Source organism: Microtus oregoni, unplaced genomic scaffold, assembly GCF_018167655.1.
Source record: "Microtus oregoni isolate MIOR12 unplaced genomic scaffold, Mior012 000067F_ref0000223, whole genome shotgun sequence".
NCBI classification, from domain to species: domain Eukaryota; kingdom Metazoa; phylum Chordata; class Mammalia; order Rodentia; family Cricetidae; genus Microtus; species Microtus oregoni.
Genome location: NW_024543974.1, coordinates 9,112,689 through 9,134,885, shown reverse-complemented (window position 1 = coordinate 9,134,885; position 22,197 = coordinate 9,112,689). Strand labels below are relative to the sequence as shown.

The window sequence follows — 22,197 nt, the reverse complement described above, 5'->3', positions numbered from 1 at the left end:
GCCACACCAATTCGGGGTTATGATTATTAGGGTGGTATTTATTTAAAGGGGAAAAAACTTACAGATCACTGTCCCAGGCAACAGCCCTCTACGCAACCAGGAAAGGAGTCTAGTCGCAGGCGGAGCAGGAAGTGAAGAGAGAGCGGAGAGGGAAGTGGCCGCTTTTTTAAAGGGAGAGAAACCACGCCCCAGTGGGCTGGTACCTCAGCGGTGATAGGCTGGAGGAGTGGGAGGACCTCCCGCAACACCTCCCCCTTTTGTTTAAATAAGAGAGTTCTAAACCTACTATGAAATTATATACAATAAGTACAAATATCCTATTCTAACTAGCTTAGGTCTTGTATAATAAATAACTTGGCCAAGTCATGAGAGAAAGTAACTACATTTATATAGTCTTCAACCCCATCGAAGATCTGAGAAGGGAAATAATGTTACCTGGGTAATTAGGAAGTTCAGTAAAACAACTTCCATAACATGCAACAAATTACAGAGACAACTAGCTACCTGGGCAATCACCCAAAGTCACATTAGCAGCGTTGAAGCAACCAACATTGGCTAAGGCCTAACATAACTGACATACCATTTTCTAAGGCAAGCAACTTTTCAAAACTATCTTACCCTGTCTTGGCAGGATATGACAGTCCTGTTTTATCCATTGATGCATGCTCTGTATCTTTGTCAGTTGTTGAGGTATGGGCATTTCTTTGCCCAAACGCCAGTTCTGCCAAAAAGAAAGGCTCCAGGTGGAGTGTCTTTGGTGCTCAACATTCTCTCAATGAAGAAAAAGCTAGTCAGTGACTTAAGTCTTGAATAAAAAGGTATATGTACTCTTGAATATTAAAATATATCTTGAGCCATTTTAAATAAAAGAAATATACTGAATTACAAGGAATGATGTGAGAATTTGGATTTATTCATAAGATTTGAGAGAAAGTTAAACTCACAAATGCTGAGGCCAAAAAATAAATCAGTATGAATGTCAAATAAAGTAGTCTATACTTCTTAATATAACCAATTACTAAGCACTTATGTGAACTGTGATTTTCATTCATGGTTGATGTATACTTTTTGATAGATTGTTTGACATTAATCTATCTCATTGTATATATTTTCTTATGACAAGAGTCCAGTGGGATCATGACCAGAGGCTTACTTAACTGTAGCAAAATTCCAAGTAATTAAGTTGACAATAAATGACATTCCAGTTTATTTCAGATTTGACATCATGATTGTTCTATTTATTACAAATTGATGAAGTCCTCTACACAATTGTTTTAGGCATAATATTAACTTCCTTCAATTGAGACACTATCTACCATCTTATTAGTATGCTAGGAGAAACTGGTTTATAAAGGCTAATTCACACTAGTTAGCCTGATAAACTATGATAGCATACATTTGACTCTCTATTGTTCAGCTTATAATTTGAGCTAGCACAGATAAAGTAACTATCAAATGGATAAGTAGTGTTTTCATTTTGTATCATATAATATACATGCAAAATCTTAACCAAAGTCATGTTGTTTATAATTAATAAATCCTTATAATTATGGAATATTTTCCACATTTCATTGATAAGGAGATATCATAAGGTTAACTGAGTAGATTTCGAAGACCACACATGTAGCAAGTGTTACATATGAGTATTCTTTACTCTAGAATTTTTTCTGAAAACTTATTTTACTCTGGAAACTTAAGTTCCAAAATTTTACTTACTATGGACTGTGTGGCATGGAAAAGATTTAAAATCTAATCTTCATCCTGTTCTTTATCTTCATTTTGTTCTTGTTCACTAAAAACTCAGTAAAGATTTTCCAGGATCAAACGTAAAACACAAAGACAATAATATTTTGGAAAGATTATTGCAGTATTATATAGTTAGGAAGTGAAGGAAGGTAGCTATATGTAACTGGATCAATTAGAAAGATGAGGTTAATAATAAGGATGGGATGTGACATATCTGGATAATGAAATGGAGGTTGGAACCCATGAGCAACAGATACAGAAATGTTTGGTCATTTGCCATAGCTATCTCTCCAAAATGTGCATCCCGTTAATGGATTTCATGGTATTTTATAATATCTTTGCTCTAGGGATTTCAAATTTTAGTCTAGTAAGCACTAATGTTACAGAATTAAACAATATCTCTTAGTAAGCACATTATAAACCTATATGCAAGTGCACATAATTTTCAGCTAAATTAGGAGTATAGCAGTTGCAGAAAATTTCTTCAGATCATAGAAACCATAAGAAAAAAAAAGATTTCACAAAATTTAGACAGATATTTGTAGATATCAACTGACATATTTCCTACCAGAGTAAAGGAAAACTATTTAGATAAATGGTTATACCATTAATAATCATCATTTTCCAGGCAACAAATGATCTAGAAACAATTTTACATAATAATAATAGCTGTCCAAGGACTATTGAGTTGCCTTAGAGAGTAAGGACATCTATTGCCAAGTTTGACAACCTGAATTTGATCTTCAGAAGCCACATAGTGGAAGGATAGATCTGACTCCTGCAAGTGGTCATCTGACTTTCACACATACATCATGGAAAAAATACACACACACACACACACACACACACAGACACACACACACACACACACACACACACACGCCCAAACTACACACACGTGTGGGTGAGAAGGCAGAAAAAAAAAATAAATGGAAAATTTAAAAAAAAAAAGCAGTCCAAGTTTCTAGAAAATTGGTGCAGATTTTGAACTAAAGGAATAAGAAATGGAATATTGCCTTTGATAACTTTGTAACTATTTAATGAAATAGTGTGTTACAAAAAAAGTTACAAAGCTTTCAACTTTTCAAGAAAAAAGCATGGATTCATTAACAAAAGGTAGTTTTTGTGTGAAACTATTTCAGAAAAGTAGTAACTGGACACTTGTTCAGTTCTTTTTATAAAATATGACTAAACAAAAACAAAAAAATGTTCAACATTATTCAGTAATGGCTTAACATTTTTCTTAAATACAAATATAATAAAAAAGTTTAAAATTCAAGAAAAGTCTCACAACAATAAAGGTTCATGATTCTTCTAATTGTACTAAATTTTATGGATTTAAATACAAAAGCAAATCATTTATATGCCTATACAGATTATATATATATATATATATATATATATATATATATATGAGAACATATTTACAAATTTTATTGCATGTCATTTTCATATGACACACTATTTTGTACATCTTTAGTCACTCTTAAGAATCACTCTTGCTTATAAGTTAACAAAAAATTTCTTTAGGTCTTTGTTGCATTTTCATCATGACCAAAATTATTAATTTCTTTTGTACTAAAATGCATTAAATTCCTCCAAAAGTATCTTTTAAAATATGAAGAAATTTGTGGGCACTATTTTCAATAATTCATGAAAATGGAGATTGAAATATAGATGATGTCTCACTTGCAAAAGTTATAACAAAAATTCAAAATTCATTTCAAATTATTTCAAATTTTTATAAAATTCTATATTATTGGAAACTATAATTACATAATTTCTCACTTTTATAAGCTCCCAATGACTATTGTCATGAACTCCCCTGCTCTGTCTCTATAAATTCATGTTATCAATTTCTTCATTTGCCTTTCATTATGTATATTTTCAATATTCATATATCCCTAATACATATATAAATAAACATGCAAATATAACATAAATAATCTACATAATGTTATCTTAATGCATATGATATAATCTGAGGGCTGACTACTTGGTCTTAGATAAGAAGAAATACCTTAAATATCTACTCCATTTAAAATAACTTCACATAACTATTCTCTAAAATAGCTAGATTAAAAGAACTAACAAAACTGAATACTTACATAAGGGAATTTCTTAACAATATTAGATATTGAAACATATTAGAGAATTTTTCTTTGAAATTATGTTATGGCTATATAGCAATTAACAAACTGAATGAGGTATTAATATTTAGAAATTGGCTGTTAAAAAACTCTAGAAACCTGACAAATCGAGTGCACTAATGTTTTTTTTGTGTGTGTGTGTGCCAGTAATACAATTTTAAATTTGGCAAGTTAAGTGGACAATTTATGTATAAATTGTGATGTGATTAAGTGATAAAATTGTTTATTAGTAATATTTGCGTTCTTTTGAAAATAAACTGTATGTGAGAATGAAGACTAATACATGAGGCAACGGCTTGTTTTTTTCCGGGGTAGTTGAAATGCATTAGAAAATAACATAGGTGAGTAGATATGAAAAGTGACCTATGTGCTTCTGTTATAGTATTTACAATACACACACATACATACACACACACATACAAATTTAATATGCTCTAAGAGTAAAATATCCAAAGGAAAGGAATACTGAGCAATTATTACTATAATAATACAAAGTTAGAAAGGACTGATTGAAAGCTCTCAGTGTTTTAAGAGTTTAGTATGTATTTTATCAATCCCATCTCAATATGACTACAGAGAATTGGATACTATTAAAATTACGCTATCAAAAATGTGAAACTTTGGCATAAGATATTGTAAACATAGTGAAGTATAAAATTAGATGGGGCTTCAGGCATTGCTAAACAGATAAGAGCAAATGGCTTTTCTTACAGAATATGTGGGCTAAATTTCAAATGCTCACATGTTATAACTCCAGTTACAATTTTCTGTTCCTGCCTCTGCAGGCACTATACACATGTAGTGCACACACATACATGCAAAGTAAACATTTATACACATAAAACAAATATTGTTTAGAAGAACACATAGAATTAGAGAATATATGAGATGTAGTTTTAGCTTCATTAACCAGAGTGCTCAACCATTTAAACTGTTGTGTAATTTTCTCCATAGCTAATTTTTACTCCAATTTAAATAGAAAATAGGGACACTCTCATAATGTCAGATAAGGAAATAGTAATAATTAAACTTTCTGGCTGCTTGAAATCAAAGAACACTTCATAAACACATATTAGTTATACAAGAAGCATGTTCAATATAATGATTAAAAATTGTTTATCACTATCTTAAGACATTCATTTAAGAAGTAGATTTAGAGAGCTTTATTACTGTTTCATGTTTCTTTTTCAACACTCAATATTTTTTTATGAGACCTGAATCAGTTACTGCTTTTTGAGACAACTGTCTTATTTGGTACTTGTATTCAATCATGGTGTCCTTACTCTTCTTCTTTCATTACTGAGATAGAAAATAGTAAAGTATAAAGTATCTTCACATTGAGTGCATTAATACTGTTTTACTGAAGCATTGCTATTCTTTACATGCAAGAATATAATTTAAGAGAAAAATGCCTACCAGAGGACATAATGAGTGATCCAAAGATACCCATTGTTATTTAATAAAAGTATAATTTTCAGATAGAAGGAAAGTTTTACGTATTCCTTAATTTGAAAGAGGTGGCACACTTGTACAACATATCAAATACAGATCAATTAATTCCATTAGCCTTAATGCTGGATCATGCATGTTTAACTGAGATGGGAATCTCTAAATATATCTGCAAAAGGCATAATAGACAACACTTACTGGTTTTTAACTTACATAAACTACCAACATTTTTAATTAATTTATTTTATGTGTATTTTATTTATCCCTAACCCTAAATTCCATGTATTTCTATGTACCACATGTATGCCTGGCACCCACAGAAGTCACAAGAGAGTATAAGATACCCTGGAACTGGAGTTCCAGTTGTTGTGAAGCACCATTGTTCTGACAATGGAACCCAGGTTCTCTGATAAAGCAACAAGTGTTTTCAACCACTGAGCCATTTCTCCAGACTTCATCATTATTTTCTTTTTTATATAGTTACCACATGGTACAATGTATGTATGTATGTATGTATGTATGTATATATATACACATATGTATATATATATACATACACACATGTGTATATATATATATATATATATATATATATATATATATATATAATAAGAAAATAACTTTACCGAGAAATGTGACTTATCCATGGCCATAAAAGCAATAATGTGGTAAGAATTAAATTCTGTTACTTTGTCTGTACAGCTGTGCTAATGAGACACTCACAGGGATATGGATCATATATAATTCATCTTTCTAAATAAAAAATGTGCACAGGAAGAAGAAATTTAATTTCATATAGCAACTAGTATCAACAAATTGTAGATACTAGATTATATTTAACTATGTGAATCTCAAAATGGTTTCACACATTTTATAGGTAATTTCAATTACTCAAAGTAAAGGATCCTTCTGTTCCTACTGATAATTATGTTGAAAAGTTTCTGGGATATTTTTCACTTAATTTTGAATAAAGTACTTTGGCATCAACTTTGGATATAATTAGAATGAAAGAATCCCATCTTTTTCTCAAGGTAACTTAGCTTTTATATTCCTTGTTAGTTCACTATAAAACTTTTGTGTAAATCAGAGAAACTTGAGGACTGGGATTCCTAAAGCTCATGATTCTATAAGAATATAAAAGGTAAGAATGAAATACAAGAGTCGCCATGACTAACCTAAATTTTAGTTGTAGTTCTAGAAGTACATTTTTGTTCATTAAATGTAATGCTCTAATAAAACATATAATGTCAGATTGTCTGTTTTTATATCTAGGTTCTTTTAATAATAAAAATGTATGACTTTGAGAAGTTAGAATATAAAGGAACTGCTTATTGTGTTAACTAAAATGTTACAGTTCAAGAAATACATTCAATCAAACACTACAGTAAAAATGATTAAGTTGCATATTATTGTTCATTCACAGCTATGACCATTTTCTACATAATGCTGAGGATAAGTATTCACTATTAGAGCACATGAAAGTGGTATTTATTCTGTGATCTACTTCTAAACAAAAATCCTAATAACACTTATCTATTGTATACATAATAACAAACATAAGTACAGTAACCCTCAAATTTTGTAGTGACGAATACCCAGAAACACCTATAATGTACATTAAAAGTATATCTAGTAAATATAAGATTCAACTCTTTACCTCTCAAATACTTTTCACTTCCAAGGAGAACAACTGAGAACTAATTAACTGAGAAGTTATTAACAGAAAAATAAATGAAAACAAATATATTGGCTGAAAATTTAAGCTTACTTCACACACACACACACACACACACACACACAAACACACACACACACTTCATTGAATTTTACACTGCTGGATGTGGTAGCACATGCCTTTAATCCCAACACTTGGGAGCCAAAGGGAGGTGAATCTCTTTAAGGTTGAGGCCAGCTTGGCCTATGTAGAGAGTTTCAGGACAGCCAGAGCTATATAGACAGCCTTGGCTGTCCTGCAACTCTTTTAGACACCTTGTTGAAAAGAGAGAGAGACAGAGACAGAGAGAGAGACAGAGAGAGGGAGGGAGGGAGGACGGAAAAAAAGGAGAGAGAGAGACAGAAAGGAAGGAAGGAAGGAAGGAAGAAAAAAAGAGAGAGAAAAAGGCAAACAGAGCACATAGCATACAGACAAATTTTAAAAGAGAGGTTATGAATATCAAGAACAGGGTGATAGAGAGATGATTCAGGGCTTAAGAAATGTGCCTGCTCTTCCAGAGGTCCTGAGTTCAATTCCCAGCAAACACATAGTTGCTTGCAACCATCTATAATGAGATCTGGTGCCCTTTTCTGACCTGCAAAGATACATGCAGGCAGAACATAGCACACATAATAAATAAATAAATAAACCTTTAGAAAATTAAATAACTAAATAAACAAATATCAAGAACAGAAGCTATTGTTTCACAATTTTAGTGCTATTGTAATTTATATGTAATTGCAAATAAACTTGATGTTACATATTTATAATGGAATAAAAATATACAGAGCCATGAGATAAAGTAAATTTGTCTTAGATAAGACAAAATGTGTAGCTTAGGAGCCGGAAATTCTTCATGATGAATGGGGACAGATTATAATGTTCAAAATTAAATGAATATTTTATTATTATTTTATTTGCATGTGTATGGGGTTTTTTGCTTCCATGTATGTCTGTACACCATATGTGTGCTTGGTGTCTGTGGAGATTAGAAGAGAACACAGCCCCGAGGACAGCTGTTGCAGACCATTGTGAGCATTTATGTGGTGCTGGGAATCAACCTTGGCTCCTCTAGAACAGTCAGTGCACTTAAACTCTAAACCATATCTTCATCATTAGATATTTCATTGAACATGTGATTTGAGGTAGGTGTTGAAATGAAAGAGGAGATTCTACAGGTAAATATTAGACAGGCTAACTGTTTAATGACCTTATAACTATCTGGATCAAATAATGTTATAAATAACAAGAGGTTACCCAACATACATTGTGTTTTGACCCTCAGGCAAATTACAGTTTGAAAGGTGGATTATGTCTAAAACAACAATTAGAACATATACAGAAGAAATTGATAGCGGTGCTTGAAATCATAACAAGAAAGGTTCTGTCTACAAATTCATGATAACAAAATACAAAGCAGCAAAGACTATTCAATCTCTATGTAATGATCCATAGGTAGTCCTCTTTTAAAGATTAAGAACAGATGCAGTAAAGTGAACTGAACTGCCCAGTATCTAGAAGAGTTAGTAACGAAAGAGAACAGAAGCAAAGTCTGGGATTTAATTGACTTCAGAGTCTACCTATGAAAAATGACTTTAAGAAAAGAAAATATTATTATTATTACAAATCTCTCCATTTTAACTCAAAGATAAGACTGTGTTCTCTCTCTCCCTCTCTCTGTGTATATATATGAAAATGAACAATTTTGAACAGTAAATGAATATGAATTTATTTCAATCTGCAAGGCTATCTGCACAACCATGAGACTATTTTTCCCTTAACATAGTCATATAATGAAATTAAGTGTTTCTTTTTTTTTTTTTTTTTTGGTTTTTCGAGACATGGTTTCCCTATGGCTTTGGAGCCTGTCCTGGAACTAGCTCTGTAGACCAGGCTGGTCTCGAACTCACAGAGATCCACCTGCCTCTGCCTCCCGAGTGCTGGGATTAAAGGCGTGCACCACCACTGCCCGGCTAAAGTGTTTCTTTTATTCTGCCTTGAAGTTGACAGATAATATCAATATATTATGTTCCTTATATCCAAATAAAGTATAAATTTTTGAATATGTTACTGAGGTTAAATACATATTAATACTGTACACTGCTTAAGTTATTTGACATTTTCCTCTGCCTTCAATAAATTATGTAAAAGACAAATAAACTTATACTTTAAAATATATACTTTATTGGAATTATAGTAAAATATTTTAGATGGGTGTTCTAAGAAAGAAATCTTTGGATATCACTGTAAATGTATCCCTTTTATGATTTTACATTATTTTTATTATCACATTTATTTTTTAACAAGAAAACAAACTATATTTTTTTCATTATACATACCGATCGAAGTTCTCACTCCCTCCCCTCCTCCTATTCCCTTCAAATACACTGCCACCCCACCCCCACCCAGTCCTCAAGAGGATAATACACATTGTCCAATGGAAGGTCCAAGGTTCTCCCTACTATATCTAGGCTGAGCAAGGTATCCATGCCAAGAATGTAGCTTCCAAAAAATCCAGGACAAGCAATAGAGATAAATCCTTGTGCCACTGCCAGTGGATGGAGAACAAAGGGTAACCTTTAACACTGTTAAAGTGAGTAAATTAATAAGCCATTACAGAAATGAGTATGTTCAAGAAATGAAATCGGTATGTTAGGAAAACAGCTAGTGTCTGTATTCACTATATCATTATTTGAAATAGGCAAGGTAGAATATTAATCCAAGTGACCATAAACTGGAGGAAAAAAAAATTTGGAATGAATAAAAAGTTAAGTCTATTTAGCATTAAAAAAACAATAGAAATCTTGTAATTTGTGACAACAAAGATGAGCATGTAGGACATTATGTTTAGTGAAGTTAATAGAAACATACACAGAAACCCGGCCCAGAAATGTGAACAGATGATCTATCAGTTTATGATCTAGCTAGTGTAAAATGCATATGTAAAAATATATACATACATATGTATCATTTTACCTGCTACATATATATATAATTGTACTTTAAAATTCTTTTAAATTATCATTATATCAATGATCTTGATATTGATATATCAAAACCTGTCTATACACCACATTCACTTCATTTGTATACTTTATAAAGAAATAAGAATGAAGTACAATATTATAATGAAAATTATTTTGTGAAATGGCAAACTATAATTTTACTATTAGTTTTCAATCATAGATTATATTATCCTAAATTTATTTGTATTTCAATTGTAGTAAACAAAGGCCTCTGGATTAAGAAAGCAAAGATATTATTTACACTGCTGAAAACCGCAAAATACTATTTCTATAGTTATGCTGTATATATGTATACACTGGCAACTCCATAAACCAACTTGTCTTTTATGTTTATTTGTTCTCTAGGTTTATGATATTGCTGTCTGTTTCTGTCTCTTAAACATGTGAAGAATAAATGAAAGGCCAATTATGAAATTTTGCAGTTTAATTCTCTCCATTGTAATGAAATTCTGTTATCCCACACTGGCTCTTATTCTCTCCTGAATGTATCTAATAAATGTATGCCTATCAATTGGGGGATTAAAACCAGTAGAAAGCATAACACAATGGTTCATCATAGAAGCACATATATTCAGACAAATAATGTTTGACAATTGTGCACATTCATATAAATGGAGAAAGGAAAGTTTCCTGAAATTGAACCAGTTATGTATATCTTTATGAAAAATATTAAAATGATTTCAATCCATATTTTTTTGTCACACATCAAAACATCAGCCTTAGTATCAAGCTTAAAAGCATTAAATTTATAGAAAAAATGATAAAGAATAGTGTCTGTGACTTTGGATGACACATGGTATTTGGAAGAAATATTACTTGGACTTCATTTTAATTGTAAAAAGAGCTTCTCCTTTCTGAAAACTATTAAAGGCAATGTTGAGAAAAGATAAAATAAGTTCACACTGTATTTGCTAACCTTTTAGTTGATGAAGGACTCACGTAGACATTATAGAAGATCACTCAAAGAATACTAGCAATGTAAGTAACACTTATTTTTAAATAGGGAAAATATGAGTACACACTTCTCAGAACATATGTAATTGGCAAATCAGCATATGAAAAGATGCCCAACATCAGTAGTCATTAGCAAATGCAAATAAGAACCACAAGACTATGATACCACATACCTATCAAGATGTTATATTTAAGAACCCTGAACATAGAAAATATTTTTACTGTTGGTAGAGTTGAAAATAACCTATATGAGAAATAGATTTCTTATGAAGGCAAAAATATACCTACCATTTGATCCAGCCATTCCAATCCTAGGAATATTTTCTAAAAGAAACAAAAATATATATCCTTGTTCATATAGATACTTGTTCACAAAGGAATCATAGCAACTTTATTCACACACTTAAACTTACACAGATGAATAAGAATAAATTAGTGTTCTTACACAAAATATATCACTACTCAGTAAAAAATAGAAAAAGCACTCTTGATACATACAAAGTGGATACATTTTGAAATATTTGTACTAGAGAATAAATAAAGGCAAAAAGAGATGAATTTTCAATGATAATGTTGATTTACAATAGCAAAAAAATGAAAATTAGTGTATAGGACCCTAAAATATATTAATTGTTATAAAACAACAGAGGGAGGAATCATAGATATGTACATGTGTGAGAAAAATTTTAGTATGACAAAAAAAATCTACTATCTGAGTGTCAGAGATGATGTCAATTGTATATAGATTTATTAAAGTTTGTTGTGTACATTGTATTTTAATAGTTTTTTGAAATAGGGAATGGGATACTAGTTTAGTCAGGTAACACTGTCAGGATGATTTTTCATCCCAAAATGACACAACAATAAAAAAAATGAACTGGTCTCTGTAGCAAGGCTCAGTGTGTAAAAATGTTTGTCATGCTAACCTGGACACATGAAAGAATGAGAGAACCAACTCCTCAAATTTGTCTTCTAACTTCCATATGCACTTTCAGGTAGTACACACACACACACACACACACACACACACACACACACACACACTAATACACACATGTGTACACATTCACACACATACAATTTACACAATTTTAATTTAAAAGCTTAAAAGTAATAATCTGCCTATGCATTGTCTTATAGATATTTGTAATTGAACAAACACTGACACACTTGCCATTGTGTGTGTGTGTTTGTGTGTGTGTGTGTGTGTGTCAGAGAGAGAGAGAGAGAGAGAGAGAGAGAGAGAGAGATAACAATACAAGGGTCTATGCATATATTCTAATCAGGAAAGTTATAAACAGTTCTCAAAGAGTTATGTACAACCTGTGTAACTAACAATTTCTGTGATAAACATTATCTACTCTAAAGACTGTAATTTAGTATTAGATAAACAATAACAAGATAAAAGAACAGACAGAGCACTCATTGTGTAAGCAGTTTATACATTATCTTCTGATGAAAATTAGGCACATAATGTTTTGGAACTAAAGCATGTATATATAGTAGAAAATATATAGTGTACTTAAACTGCTTACATGAATTACATGAAGAAATGTGTGTATGAATTTAATTATATCAAATAAATAATACATCAAAATGTTATATAATACCTAAGGAAGAAAGTACATGAAAGAGTACTATGATTAGAAACTGTCATCTAATTTCAAAACTCAAAGATTATAGAAAAAAAATCATAAAATCATAAAATTCATAAATATTATTTTGTATGACTTTTTATATGTTTCTTTCCCATCAAAGAATTTACAAAATATGTATGTGAAAAGGAATCCATAATTTAAAATTATAAAAATCTTCTAAATATATACTTTATACTTAACCCTATAAAAGAGATTTATATGGCATTTATAGCAATGATATTTTCTAAAATATTCATGGTTTCATTAGTTCAATGCCCAAGTCACTTTACCTTTTAGGTTCAACATGGATTAATTCTTTTTTAACTCAGTTGGGAAGAAGCAGATAATAAATTATTGCTAAATGGAAAATAAACTATGAAAAGATATTCAATCTTACTACTAATCTAAGAAATGATGTTTATAGCTTTGAAAAATCATTACAAAAATATTACTTGAATGAGAATAGTAGTAATCTCTGGAAATATCGAGTTACATCTGATTTATTATTTGTATTTAATATACCAAATTATTTCAATCAACATGTAATTTCAAAAAATACAAATTGACCTTAAAAGTCCCATAGTATTGAAACAAATCTGGGATACACAGAAAATTTGAGGCCATCATGGGATTCATAGTGTGACGAGATAAAAACAACAACAAAAATTTGCCCTCTTGCATTATTTTCTGAAAATTGTGTTCAATAAAAAAAGAGCAGAATGTAGAAATTGATCCAATTGACTCAGCTTACATGGTACATAAACACATTCAATAGGTACAGATGAAAAGATTACTAAATAAGTATTTCAAAAAGTAATAGGTAGCTACCAATATAAAAATTTAAATATCTTTGGTTATATTTACAAGTCAGTGATAAAGTGCCCTAGCATGTGTGATTCTCGTATTCCAGACCCACTTCAGGAAAATAAACCAATCTAGATCTTAACTCAAAACTGACTCAGAAATATTAATCTCTGATGGTACAGAAGTTAACATGTAAATTACACTATTAAATTACTATAAAATATTAAAATATAAGTATCTTTATTTTAGAAATGTCTATTACTGTAACTACAGATAAATGGAAGTACAATATTTATCATGCAGGCCATTGCATTGAATTATTATTTACATAGTGTGTGTTATCAATAAAATTACAAAACAAAAAGTAAAAGATAAGCATTCATTACTAATATACCTGTCACAGGAAAGACACAGGCATAATTGTTTGAATACTAAAATGGATGAACTCTAATACCTTTTATATTTTAATAATCTTCATGGACATTTGCAACTGGTACAAAATGATTAAATAACCATAAGAATTAGTTCATATTCCAATATCTAGAAATACATACTATGTTAATGTTCTGAAGTATATACTAATTCATACTACAGATACTCAGGATATATACATATATTGTACCCACAAAATGACTCTGATTAAATAGTTCAAGACAATTATAGTGAAATATAGATCTATTTAAAAATAAAGAATTGATTATTTCCTATGAAAATATAGCCATAAATCAGCAAATTACTAACCATCATATGATGTCACACAGATAAAAGAATATACATAAAGAAACTAGTGTATACAAGCATAAGAAAACTTCTGGAAGGAAATGCATCAACATATTAAAATGGTTATCATTTGGTTGTTATAATTAAAGGTTCACTATCATCAGAATATTCTATACTGAATATTAATCTTTAAAATGCACATATAATTTGACAGCTACAGATAAATAAAAGTTTATTTTCAAACCAATTTCTTAACTTAAAAATAAGTGACTAAATGAAAAACACAAACTCTGTAATGAAAAGTACGGCACAAAAACTTGTCACCATTTGAAAATAATAATGGAGTATATTTTTTATTTTAACATAACACTTATAGACTACATCAAGTTTGGAGAGCACATTTTGTTAAGTAGGTTATTTTCTTATACATATGCCAAGCCAGCTCTGTGAAATTTTATTTAAGATGTGCAATTCTGATCATTCATAAAAAAGGGTGCTAATACGTCCTTACCTTTCAACGGAAAGTGAACACTGGTCTTTTTGGTTGTAGCAGAACTGAATCCTGTAAATAAAAATAGCAAATATCTGTTTTTAAACTTCATTTAGCAAAAGTTTCTTTACATATTGCTGGACTTGTAAATCATCCTTTTAATATGGATACAATTCCAAATTAGAAGGAAATTGGTGCCAGATGACTTCTTAAACGCTTACAGATGATGCACTTACGTTATAACAACCCCCACCTCCCATCCTGCTGTTCGTGGAATTGAAACCTGCTGCACAAAAGTCTGAAACAAATCCTCTGCTTAAAAAAAAAATACCACCTTACATTTTAACCCCCTTTGTTTTATCTAAATTTTTACGGCAAGCATTGGAAAGGACTACGTGGCAATTTAGTAATAAATGCCAGCTTTAAAACAGAAATACGATTTTAAAAAAATGGTGTGACTGACTCACGGCAACATGGGTTCGCAAACCTTGTAGATGGATATAAACCAGATAAACCAGGCTTGCCAAACATCACAGACAGCACTTATTAAATCTGCTACGTGGAACGCAATATGCCTGCTGTCTGGCCCCTCCCCCCTCTGCCAATAAACGACTCCCCCCTTTTCCAGTGTTTAAACACATGCTCATAGAATATTTGTTTGCGTGTCCCTCCCCCCAATCATCCAGTCACACTATGCAATGACGCCACTTAGAGGTTTTTTTTTTTTTTTTTTTTTTTTTTTTTTTTTTTTTTTTTTTTTTTAACATTAACGGTTCGCGGTGTGGAGGCCTTGTCCAACAGGAATTCTGGGCTGCTGAGCCAAAGGGGTTCGTTTTTTTTCCGTTGCTAGGAACTATCGCTGGAATTTTTACCTCATGTCTACGACTTTTTTTAAATTTTTTTTTTCTCTCTCCCTTTGAATTAAAAACCACATAAGGAGAGAATTTTGTTAGGAGAGACCCGGTCGGGGGGTGGGGGTGGGGGGGATTGTTCCTTAGCCACCAAGGAGTATCTGGGAAGGTGGGAGGAGTCAGGAGAAAGAGCTGTGGCCTTAGGCCATTCGTTGGCCGTAACACTAGTCAATCAAATCTGTTCAGCAAATGAGGAGCGACTACAGACATCCGGGGAACGAAATTAACGGGAGGGGTGTCAGCAAAGGGAGGGGCTCTCCATCCTAACCCAGAAGCCCATTCTGCGTTCGCTACTGCGCCATTTGACTGCAGCACGTCTGGGCCCCGGTTTATTGCGGCTGAACAGTCCTTGTCGCCAAGGTTCCTGACCGGCTTCCGCTGCCGCGGCTTCCTGCGTGCCGCCTCCGTGGCCCCGCCCCGGCCGCGCCACCGGCGCTGTCACTGCAGTCCTTGTCGCTGCCGGTAGCCTGTCGCTTGTCTCCGTAGCCGCCGCCGCCGCCGCCACCGCCCAGGCCTTCGCAGCCGCCTTCAGAGCGTCCGTGAGTCATTTCTGCCCATCTCTGGGTGTGCGATCTCTGTTGTCACCACTTTAAAGAGGTGTGCGGGACTAGCAGCATGGCAGAAGCGGATCCTAAAATGATCACAGAACCTGCCGCCCATGGGGTTGCTGAAGAGGTGATGGCTAGCTCAGCTAGTGATTCTGGGGAAGAATCTGACAGCAATAGCTCTAGCAGTACCTCTAGTTGCAGCAGCAACAGCAGCAGCAGCAGCAGCAGCAGCAGCAGCAGCAGCAGCAGCAGCAGCAGCGGCAGCGGCAGCGGCAGCAGTAGCAGTAGCAGCAGCAGCAGCAGTGGCAGTCAAGTATACCGAAAGAAGAGGGTACCTGAGCCTTCCAGAAGGGCCCAGCGGCATCCCTCTGGGAAATATTTTATGGATAAGCTGCCTCAGGCAGTGAGAAATCGGGTGCAGGCACTCCGAAATATTCAGGATGAGTGTGACAAGGTAGACACCTTGTTTTTAAGGGCAATTCATGATCTTGAAAGAAAATATGCTGAGCTCAATAAGCCTCTTTATGATAAGCGTTTTCAGATCATAAATGCAGAATATGAGCCTACAGAAGAAGAATGTGAGTGGAATTCAGACGAAGAGTTCAGTGGCGATGAGGAAATGCAGGATGACACACCTAATGAAATGCCACCCTTAGAGGGTGAGGAAGAAGAAGAAAGCTGTAAAGAAAAAACTGAAGTAAAGGAAGAAGAAAAGGATGTTCCAAAAGAGGTTCCTGTGGCAAAAGTTGAAGAAAACAAAGCTCCTGAAGAAATTCCTGAGGTGAAAACTGAAGAAAAAGAAATTCCAAAAGAAGTACCTGAAGAAATTCAAGAAAAGGAAGCCTCTGAAGAAATTCCTGAGGTAAAGTTTGAAGAAAAGGAAGCCTCTGAAGAAATTCCTGAGGTAAAGTTTGAAGAAAAGGAAGCCTCTGAAGAAATTCCTGAGGTAAAGTTTGAAGAAAAGGAAGCCTCTGAAGAAATTCCTGAGGTAAAGTTTGAAGAAAAGGCAGACTCTACAGATTATATAGAGATAACTCCTGAAGAAAAAGAAGACCCCAAAGAAGTTCCCCAGGCAAATGCAGAAAATAAGGATCAGCCTACAGAAGAATCTAAAGCAAGGGCTCCAGTAAGAGAGTCTCAAAAAAGAGTTCCTGAGACAAGGCCTGAAGAAGGAGGTAATGTTAAAAGGGCTCGAAAGAGAAAGCCTAAGAGAGAAGATCCTAAAGGCATTCCTGACTACTGGCTGACTGTTTTAAAGAATGTTGATAAGCTTGGGCCTATGATTCAGAAATATGATGAGCCCATTTTGAAGTTCTTATCTGATGTTAGCCTGAAGTTCTCAAATCCTGGCCAGCCTGTAAGTTACACTTTTGAATTTCACTTCTTGCCTAACCCATACTTCAGAAATGAGTTCCTGGTGAAAACATACATAATAAGGTCGAAACCAGATCACTATGACCCTTTCTTTGCTTGGGGATGGGAAATTGAAGAGTGCAAAGGCTGCAAAATAGATTGGAGACTAGGAAAAGATGTGACAGTGAAAACTACCCGGAGTCGCCCAGCTGCCACTGGAGAAACTGAAGTCCAGCCAAGAGTGGTTCGTAATGCATCCTTCTTCAATTTCTTTAGTCCTCCTGAGATTCCTTTGATTGGGAAGCTGGAACCAAGAGAAGATGCTATACTTGATGAGGACTTTGAAATTGGTCAAATTTTGCATGATAATGTTATCTTGAAATCAATCTTTTATTTCACAGGAGAAATCAATGATCCCTATTACCATGATGTCAGGGATTATGGAAACAGGAAGTACTACAAGTGAAAAAGGCAACCTGAAAGATTTTTCAAGAACATTAAAAAGTCAAGCAAGCAGAAGTGAAACAGATTTACCTAACCTTGTAAAAGACAAAACTTGCCCTATAATCTGAACACTATTGCTTCTTATAGTCTGGTGTTTTCCTTTTTCCTGGTACTGTCTTAAAATAGTGTCTTATGCATCTGTTATTCTACCTTGCCTGTTGTAATATTCTTCAAAATGGGTAAACTACTGTTAATTTTCCAAAGCATGTTTTGTTTGGTGCTACAGTGTTGGTTTTGTGAACTCGTTTTGTCATGTTCCTATTAGATTGTATCTGTGCAAATCATCAAACTTGTTAGACAAATTCTTGCCTGAAAAAGCAAAACTTTAAATGTCAATGTATATGTATTTTCTCTTTCTTTTTTTCAGCACAGAAGATTAAGGACTTAAATCTGCTTGCACTAACTGTGCCTTCATTACTTTGCCATAGAAATGTAGTAATAATACTATCGGAAACATTCTATTGTGAAATGTAATTACTTGAAAAAATATATTTAAAAATATCTGTCAGTACCAAATTAGTTTCTTTATGTGACATATTGTTCTATGAGAAAAAGTATTATTTATGATTAAGGTGTTTAATATAGTACTTTAAAAAGTTGCATCATTATATACTGTGTAATTGAAAACTAATGAAACCATATTTTTATTTTAATGTGTTCTACTTTGCCTTTCATTACATTATTTGATAATTTTTCGTGTTCTTTTATTGCACCCTAAAATAAATGTCAAATAAATGCCATGCTATGAAACCTTGCCATTTCTCTTAATTATAAAATTTGTTTATCATAAAAAAGTATAGGATACTGACCTTTTGACTGTTTAATAAACATATGATTATTAACATTGTGATATATTTCCTAGATCATAATTCTTCAACTGGAAGATATCAATGGAGATATTGGAGAGGAATGGGACAAGAGAAGGAGGAGATCATGGCAGGAAGAAGAGAAAAGTGGAAGTAGATAAGGGAGAGAAAAAGGGTGAGAAAGAAGTTATTGGGAGGAAGAGGGGAAAGAGATATGTGTGTAGGGAAGGGGAAGGGAATGAAGTAGGGGAGGGAACAGTTGGGAGGAGATGAGGGAGAGTATCTCACCCAGAAAGATATGAGTTAATGGTTTCAGATGCCCAGTACCTGCTCCGTCGTTGATCTGGAGGAGGTCACCGCTATCATGACTTTTGTTTTTTTTTTTTTCATAGGTGAAATCATTTTTCATCTGTACATCACAGCTGGTCTCAAGGTAATCACATCCTAGAATTTGGGGTTGAGTCTAGCAAGAGGACTAGGTTCCTTAAATTCAGATTTATCAAAGTGCTCTGTACTGGGTATAAAGAGTATAGAGATGTAATAAGCAAAGGATGTAATAAATTACCTTATTTCACATTTCTGTTTCTCCATACAGATGTTTTCCTTCAAGATGATAGGAAATGTCTGATGGAAAGAAGACAGGATTATAGAATTTCTGGAACTTTGAGCATAAAATTTGGTAATAATCATCCTAGACCCTACCATGTTTCTATGTGTTTACTTTTTCATTATGAAAAATACAGAGAAAAAAGTGCTAAACTTTAGTAAGAGTTTTAAAAAAAGATGTTCCATTCCAGGTAGAAGTTTGTAAGGTTCTGTTATAAAGGTTGCCTAGCAGCTATAAAATGTATCTACTTTGGCAATCAGTATACCCCTAGAAGGCATATTATATAGCTCAGTATCTTTCTTTTATTCTTGCTTAATAACAATTTTCTATCCCATGTACGTAAAAAGAAAAATATGTGTAACCATAACATGTATATATTACTAATCAAATATACTTAGGTCTTTAAGTTATGATATAAATATCAAGAAACATTTTTTTTTATTTTCACAGTACTGTTAGGCAGCCAAGAATTCCCCTTTTAATCGAGATTTTTGCACTTGTCAAGAGTTCTTAGAACATGGGTGACCTATCCTCAGATGAGCACCCAAGAGGTATTTATAATCAGCACTTAGGTCAGTTATGGGTCTTTACACTAACTGTTATGCAATGCAGAAAGAAGCTATTCTGACCAAAGTTGAAAGCAGCATAAGTCTATGGGAATAGAAAATATTTATAATGCAGTTTGTCAGCTTGCCAAGTTAGCACGTGCATATGGACAGCACTAATAAAACTTGGGGTTATTAAAATCAAAAGTCAGAAAAGCAGTCTTGAAGATGGGAGGAGGATGGGGAGAAAAGATTGGGGAGAATTGGAGAGGTAGTAATAGATGGCTATGGTTAAAACATGTATCAATATATAGAACTTTCAAATAATATAAAAATGATTTTTAAAAAAGAATTTATAGGACATTTACTTATATGGTAGAACCAAAATGAAGACTAATAAACAAATGTAATATGCCTTGTTCTGTGGCTTCATAGGTTGCCAAAGTGACTATATTGTGTAACTGCTAGGTAACACCTATGGCTGAACCTTTAAAAATTTACCTGGAATTAACATCCTTCTTAGAAAACTTATTAAAGTATAGCACTTTTTCTCTGTGTTTTTCACATTGAAAAAGTAAACACACAGAAACAGATTAGAGTATAATATGACTGGCTTGTAAATGGTGTTTTGTTCTCCCAGTTATTGACTCAAACACAAAGGCGAATTACACTGAATAGGTATAAGAGAAATTGCCAGGAGTTTCCTACTACTTCTGTAACTTGTAAGTATAGAGATTGTGGAAGGGATGAAAAGGTGTGTAACAGTAACATTAAGATTCCTGAAACACAAGCTGTCTCCAAGATGCTTTCTCTCCTTGGGAAGATTATGAACAGCAGAAAATCCTATTAGCCTGCAACATCCATTAGCTTGCATTTATCTTTTGCAACTCATAAGCCAATGGATGTTATAAAAATAAATCTCCCGAGAATGAAGCCACTGTGAGAAACAATGAGCAAAGTCTTCCATGCCTTTCTTATGTTCTTTGTTCTTTTTTGCTGTGATTCAAAGCTGAAACCAAGTGCCCAATTAGATGCTGCCAAACTGAACAAGAGAGTGGCCTCTGCCACTTCATCCTTTAACTCTTTCTCAACCGTTAATGTCATCTGCTTTATGATGGCGGAGCATCTAATCCACCTTGGTCAATCTAAACATTTGCTGTCTTCTTTAACAGGCCAGGATGAGATGACGAGAGACTGGCTACAGTAGCAGCAGCAGCAAAGTTTGCTAAAGAAGTCATACAAGAGTACTTAGAAGTTGTATGCAGAAGGGTCAGGAATTCAACGTTATACTTGGCCACAACAAGTTATGGAGACTAGCCTGGGGAACTTGCAAACCTGTCTCAAAAATAAATGGGGACTGGAGATGAGGTTAAGAACATTTGCCACTGTTTCAGAGGATGTGGGTTCTGTTCCCATCAACCATATACCTCTTTACAAACATTTTTTAGTTCTAAGGAGTTCTGTGCTTTCTTCTGGCCTTTGGAACCAAGAATGCATGATGTGCACATACATAAATGCAGTCAAATACTATACTCATGAATTTATTTTAAATCTTTAAAATAATTAAAAATAATTAGTAAATAATGATTGAAGAATTGAGCTAAGTGAAAAAAAATATTAGCACAATCCATAGTAATGCCCAACAGGACTCACACTGGCCATATGGGTATATTTTCACTTAAGATGCTGTGGGGCATACATTGGGAAAAATAAAATTGGAGTTGAATTTACTCAAGAATTATAGGAGCTGGGAAATACATATATGTATTTATATAAATATACATGAATATATATACACACAGTCTCATTTGAGCTGTTTAAAACCACCATATATAATGGTGCAATATTAATTATAATTTATTAACTATTAAACAATTATAAATAATATAAGTACTGGGTGGGGTTTGCTGTTATGACAGATTAAAAAACTAAATATCCTGAAATTGATGGGGATTTAGATTTTGAAAGGATTAGTAAATTTGAGAAACCAGTGGCAAAAATTAAAAACATTATTAGTACAGAAATGGTTTAACTACACATTTATGTTGCACCTGAATGTAAACAGAGACTGCTCATTCATTTTGAGGCTGCCCAGACCCAAATATATATTGATTACAACTGTGTTTTGCTGCTAATAGCTTAGGTGTATTCCTAGATAGTCATGAAGGAGGCAGACACTGGAAAATTAACCAGTAGGCCACAACCTTGTGGTGATACATAGATCAATAAAAAT

General features: G+C 33.2%; 2 protein-coding genes and 1 long non-coding RNA gene across 7 annotated transcripts in view; 2 read left to right on the top strand and 1 right to left on the bottom strand.

Annotated features, from left to right (window-relative positions):
- The window catches only part of LOC121440465 (protein FAM133A-like), a 30,089-nt gene extending 14,779 nt beyond the window's left edge, over window positions 1–15,310 (bottom strand). Inside the window, exons 1-3 of one of the 3 annotated variants that reach the window (XM_041641233.1) lie at window positions 15,158–15,310; window positions 14,712–14,762; window positions 11,328–11,363 (exon numbers count right to left, since the gene is read on the bottom strand). The gene's annotated coding sequence lies outside the window, so the exon portion shown is untranslated. Of the gene's footprint in view, window positions 1–11,327; window positions 11,364–14,711; window positions 14,763–14,926; window positions 14,992–15,157 lie in introns of those variants that run through there. The other 2 variants (XM_041641235.1, XM_041641234.1) reach the window with 2 other exon arrangements.
- Window positions 15,311–15,944: 634 nt separating this feature from the next.
- Window positions 15,945–21,208, top strand: LOC121440406. Its single transcript, XR_005973352.1, has 5 exons — window positions 15,945–16,140; window positions 18,869–18,987; window positions 19,205–19,245; window positions 19,408–19,491; window positions 21,137–21,208. It is a non-coding gene; the product is annotated as an uncharacterized LOC121440406 (long non-coding RNA).
- Window positions 16,140–18,752, top strand: LOC121440405 (nucleosome assembly protein 1-like 3). 3 transcript variants are annotated; one of them, XM_041641171.1, is made up of 2 exons: window positions 16,140–17,095; window positions 17,138–18,752. In XM_041641171.1, exons 1-2 carry the CDS (start codon window positions 16,217–16,219, stop codon window positions 17,966–17,968), a joined length of 1,710 nt encoding a protein of 569 aa, XP_041497105.1. In that variant the 5' UTR covers window positions 16,140–16,216; the 3' UTR covers window positions 17,969–18,752. The 3 variants fall into 3 exon arrangements, with proteins under 3 accessions (XP_041497105.1, XP_041497104.1, XP_041497103.1); XM_041641170.1 differs by having other exon boundaries at window positions 16,142–16,987; window positions 17,030–18,751; XM_041641169.1 differs by having other exon boundaries at window positions 16,142–18,751.
- Window positions 21,209–22,197: the final 989 nt, after the last annotated feature.

Excerpts from the sequence above, each read along its gene's own strand:
- LOC121440405 (XM_041641169.1), top strand. The coding sequence starts at position 16,217 with ATGGCAGAAGCGGATCCTAAAATGATCACAGAACCTGCCGCCCATGGG.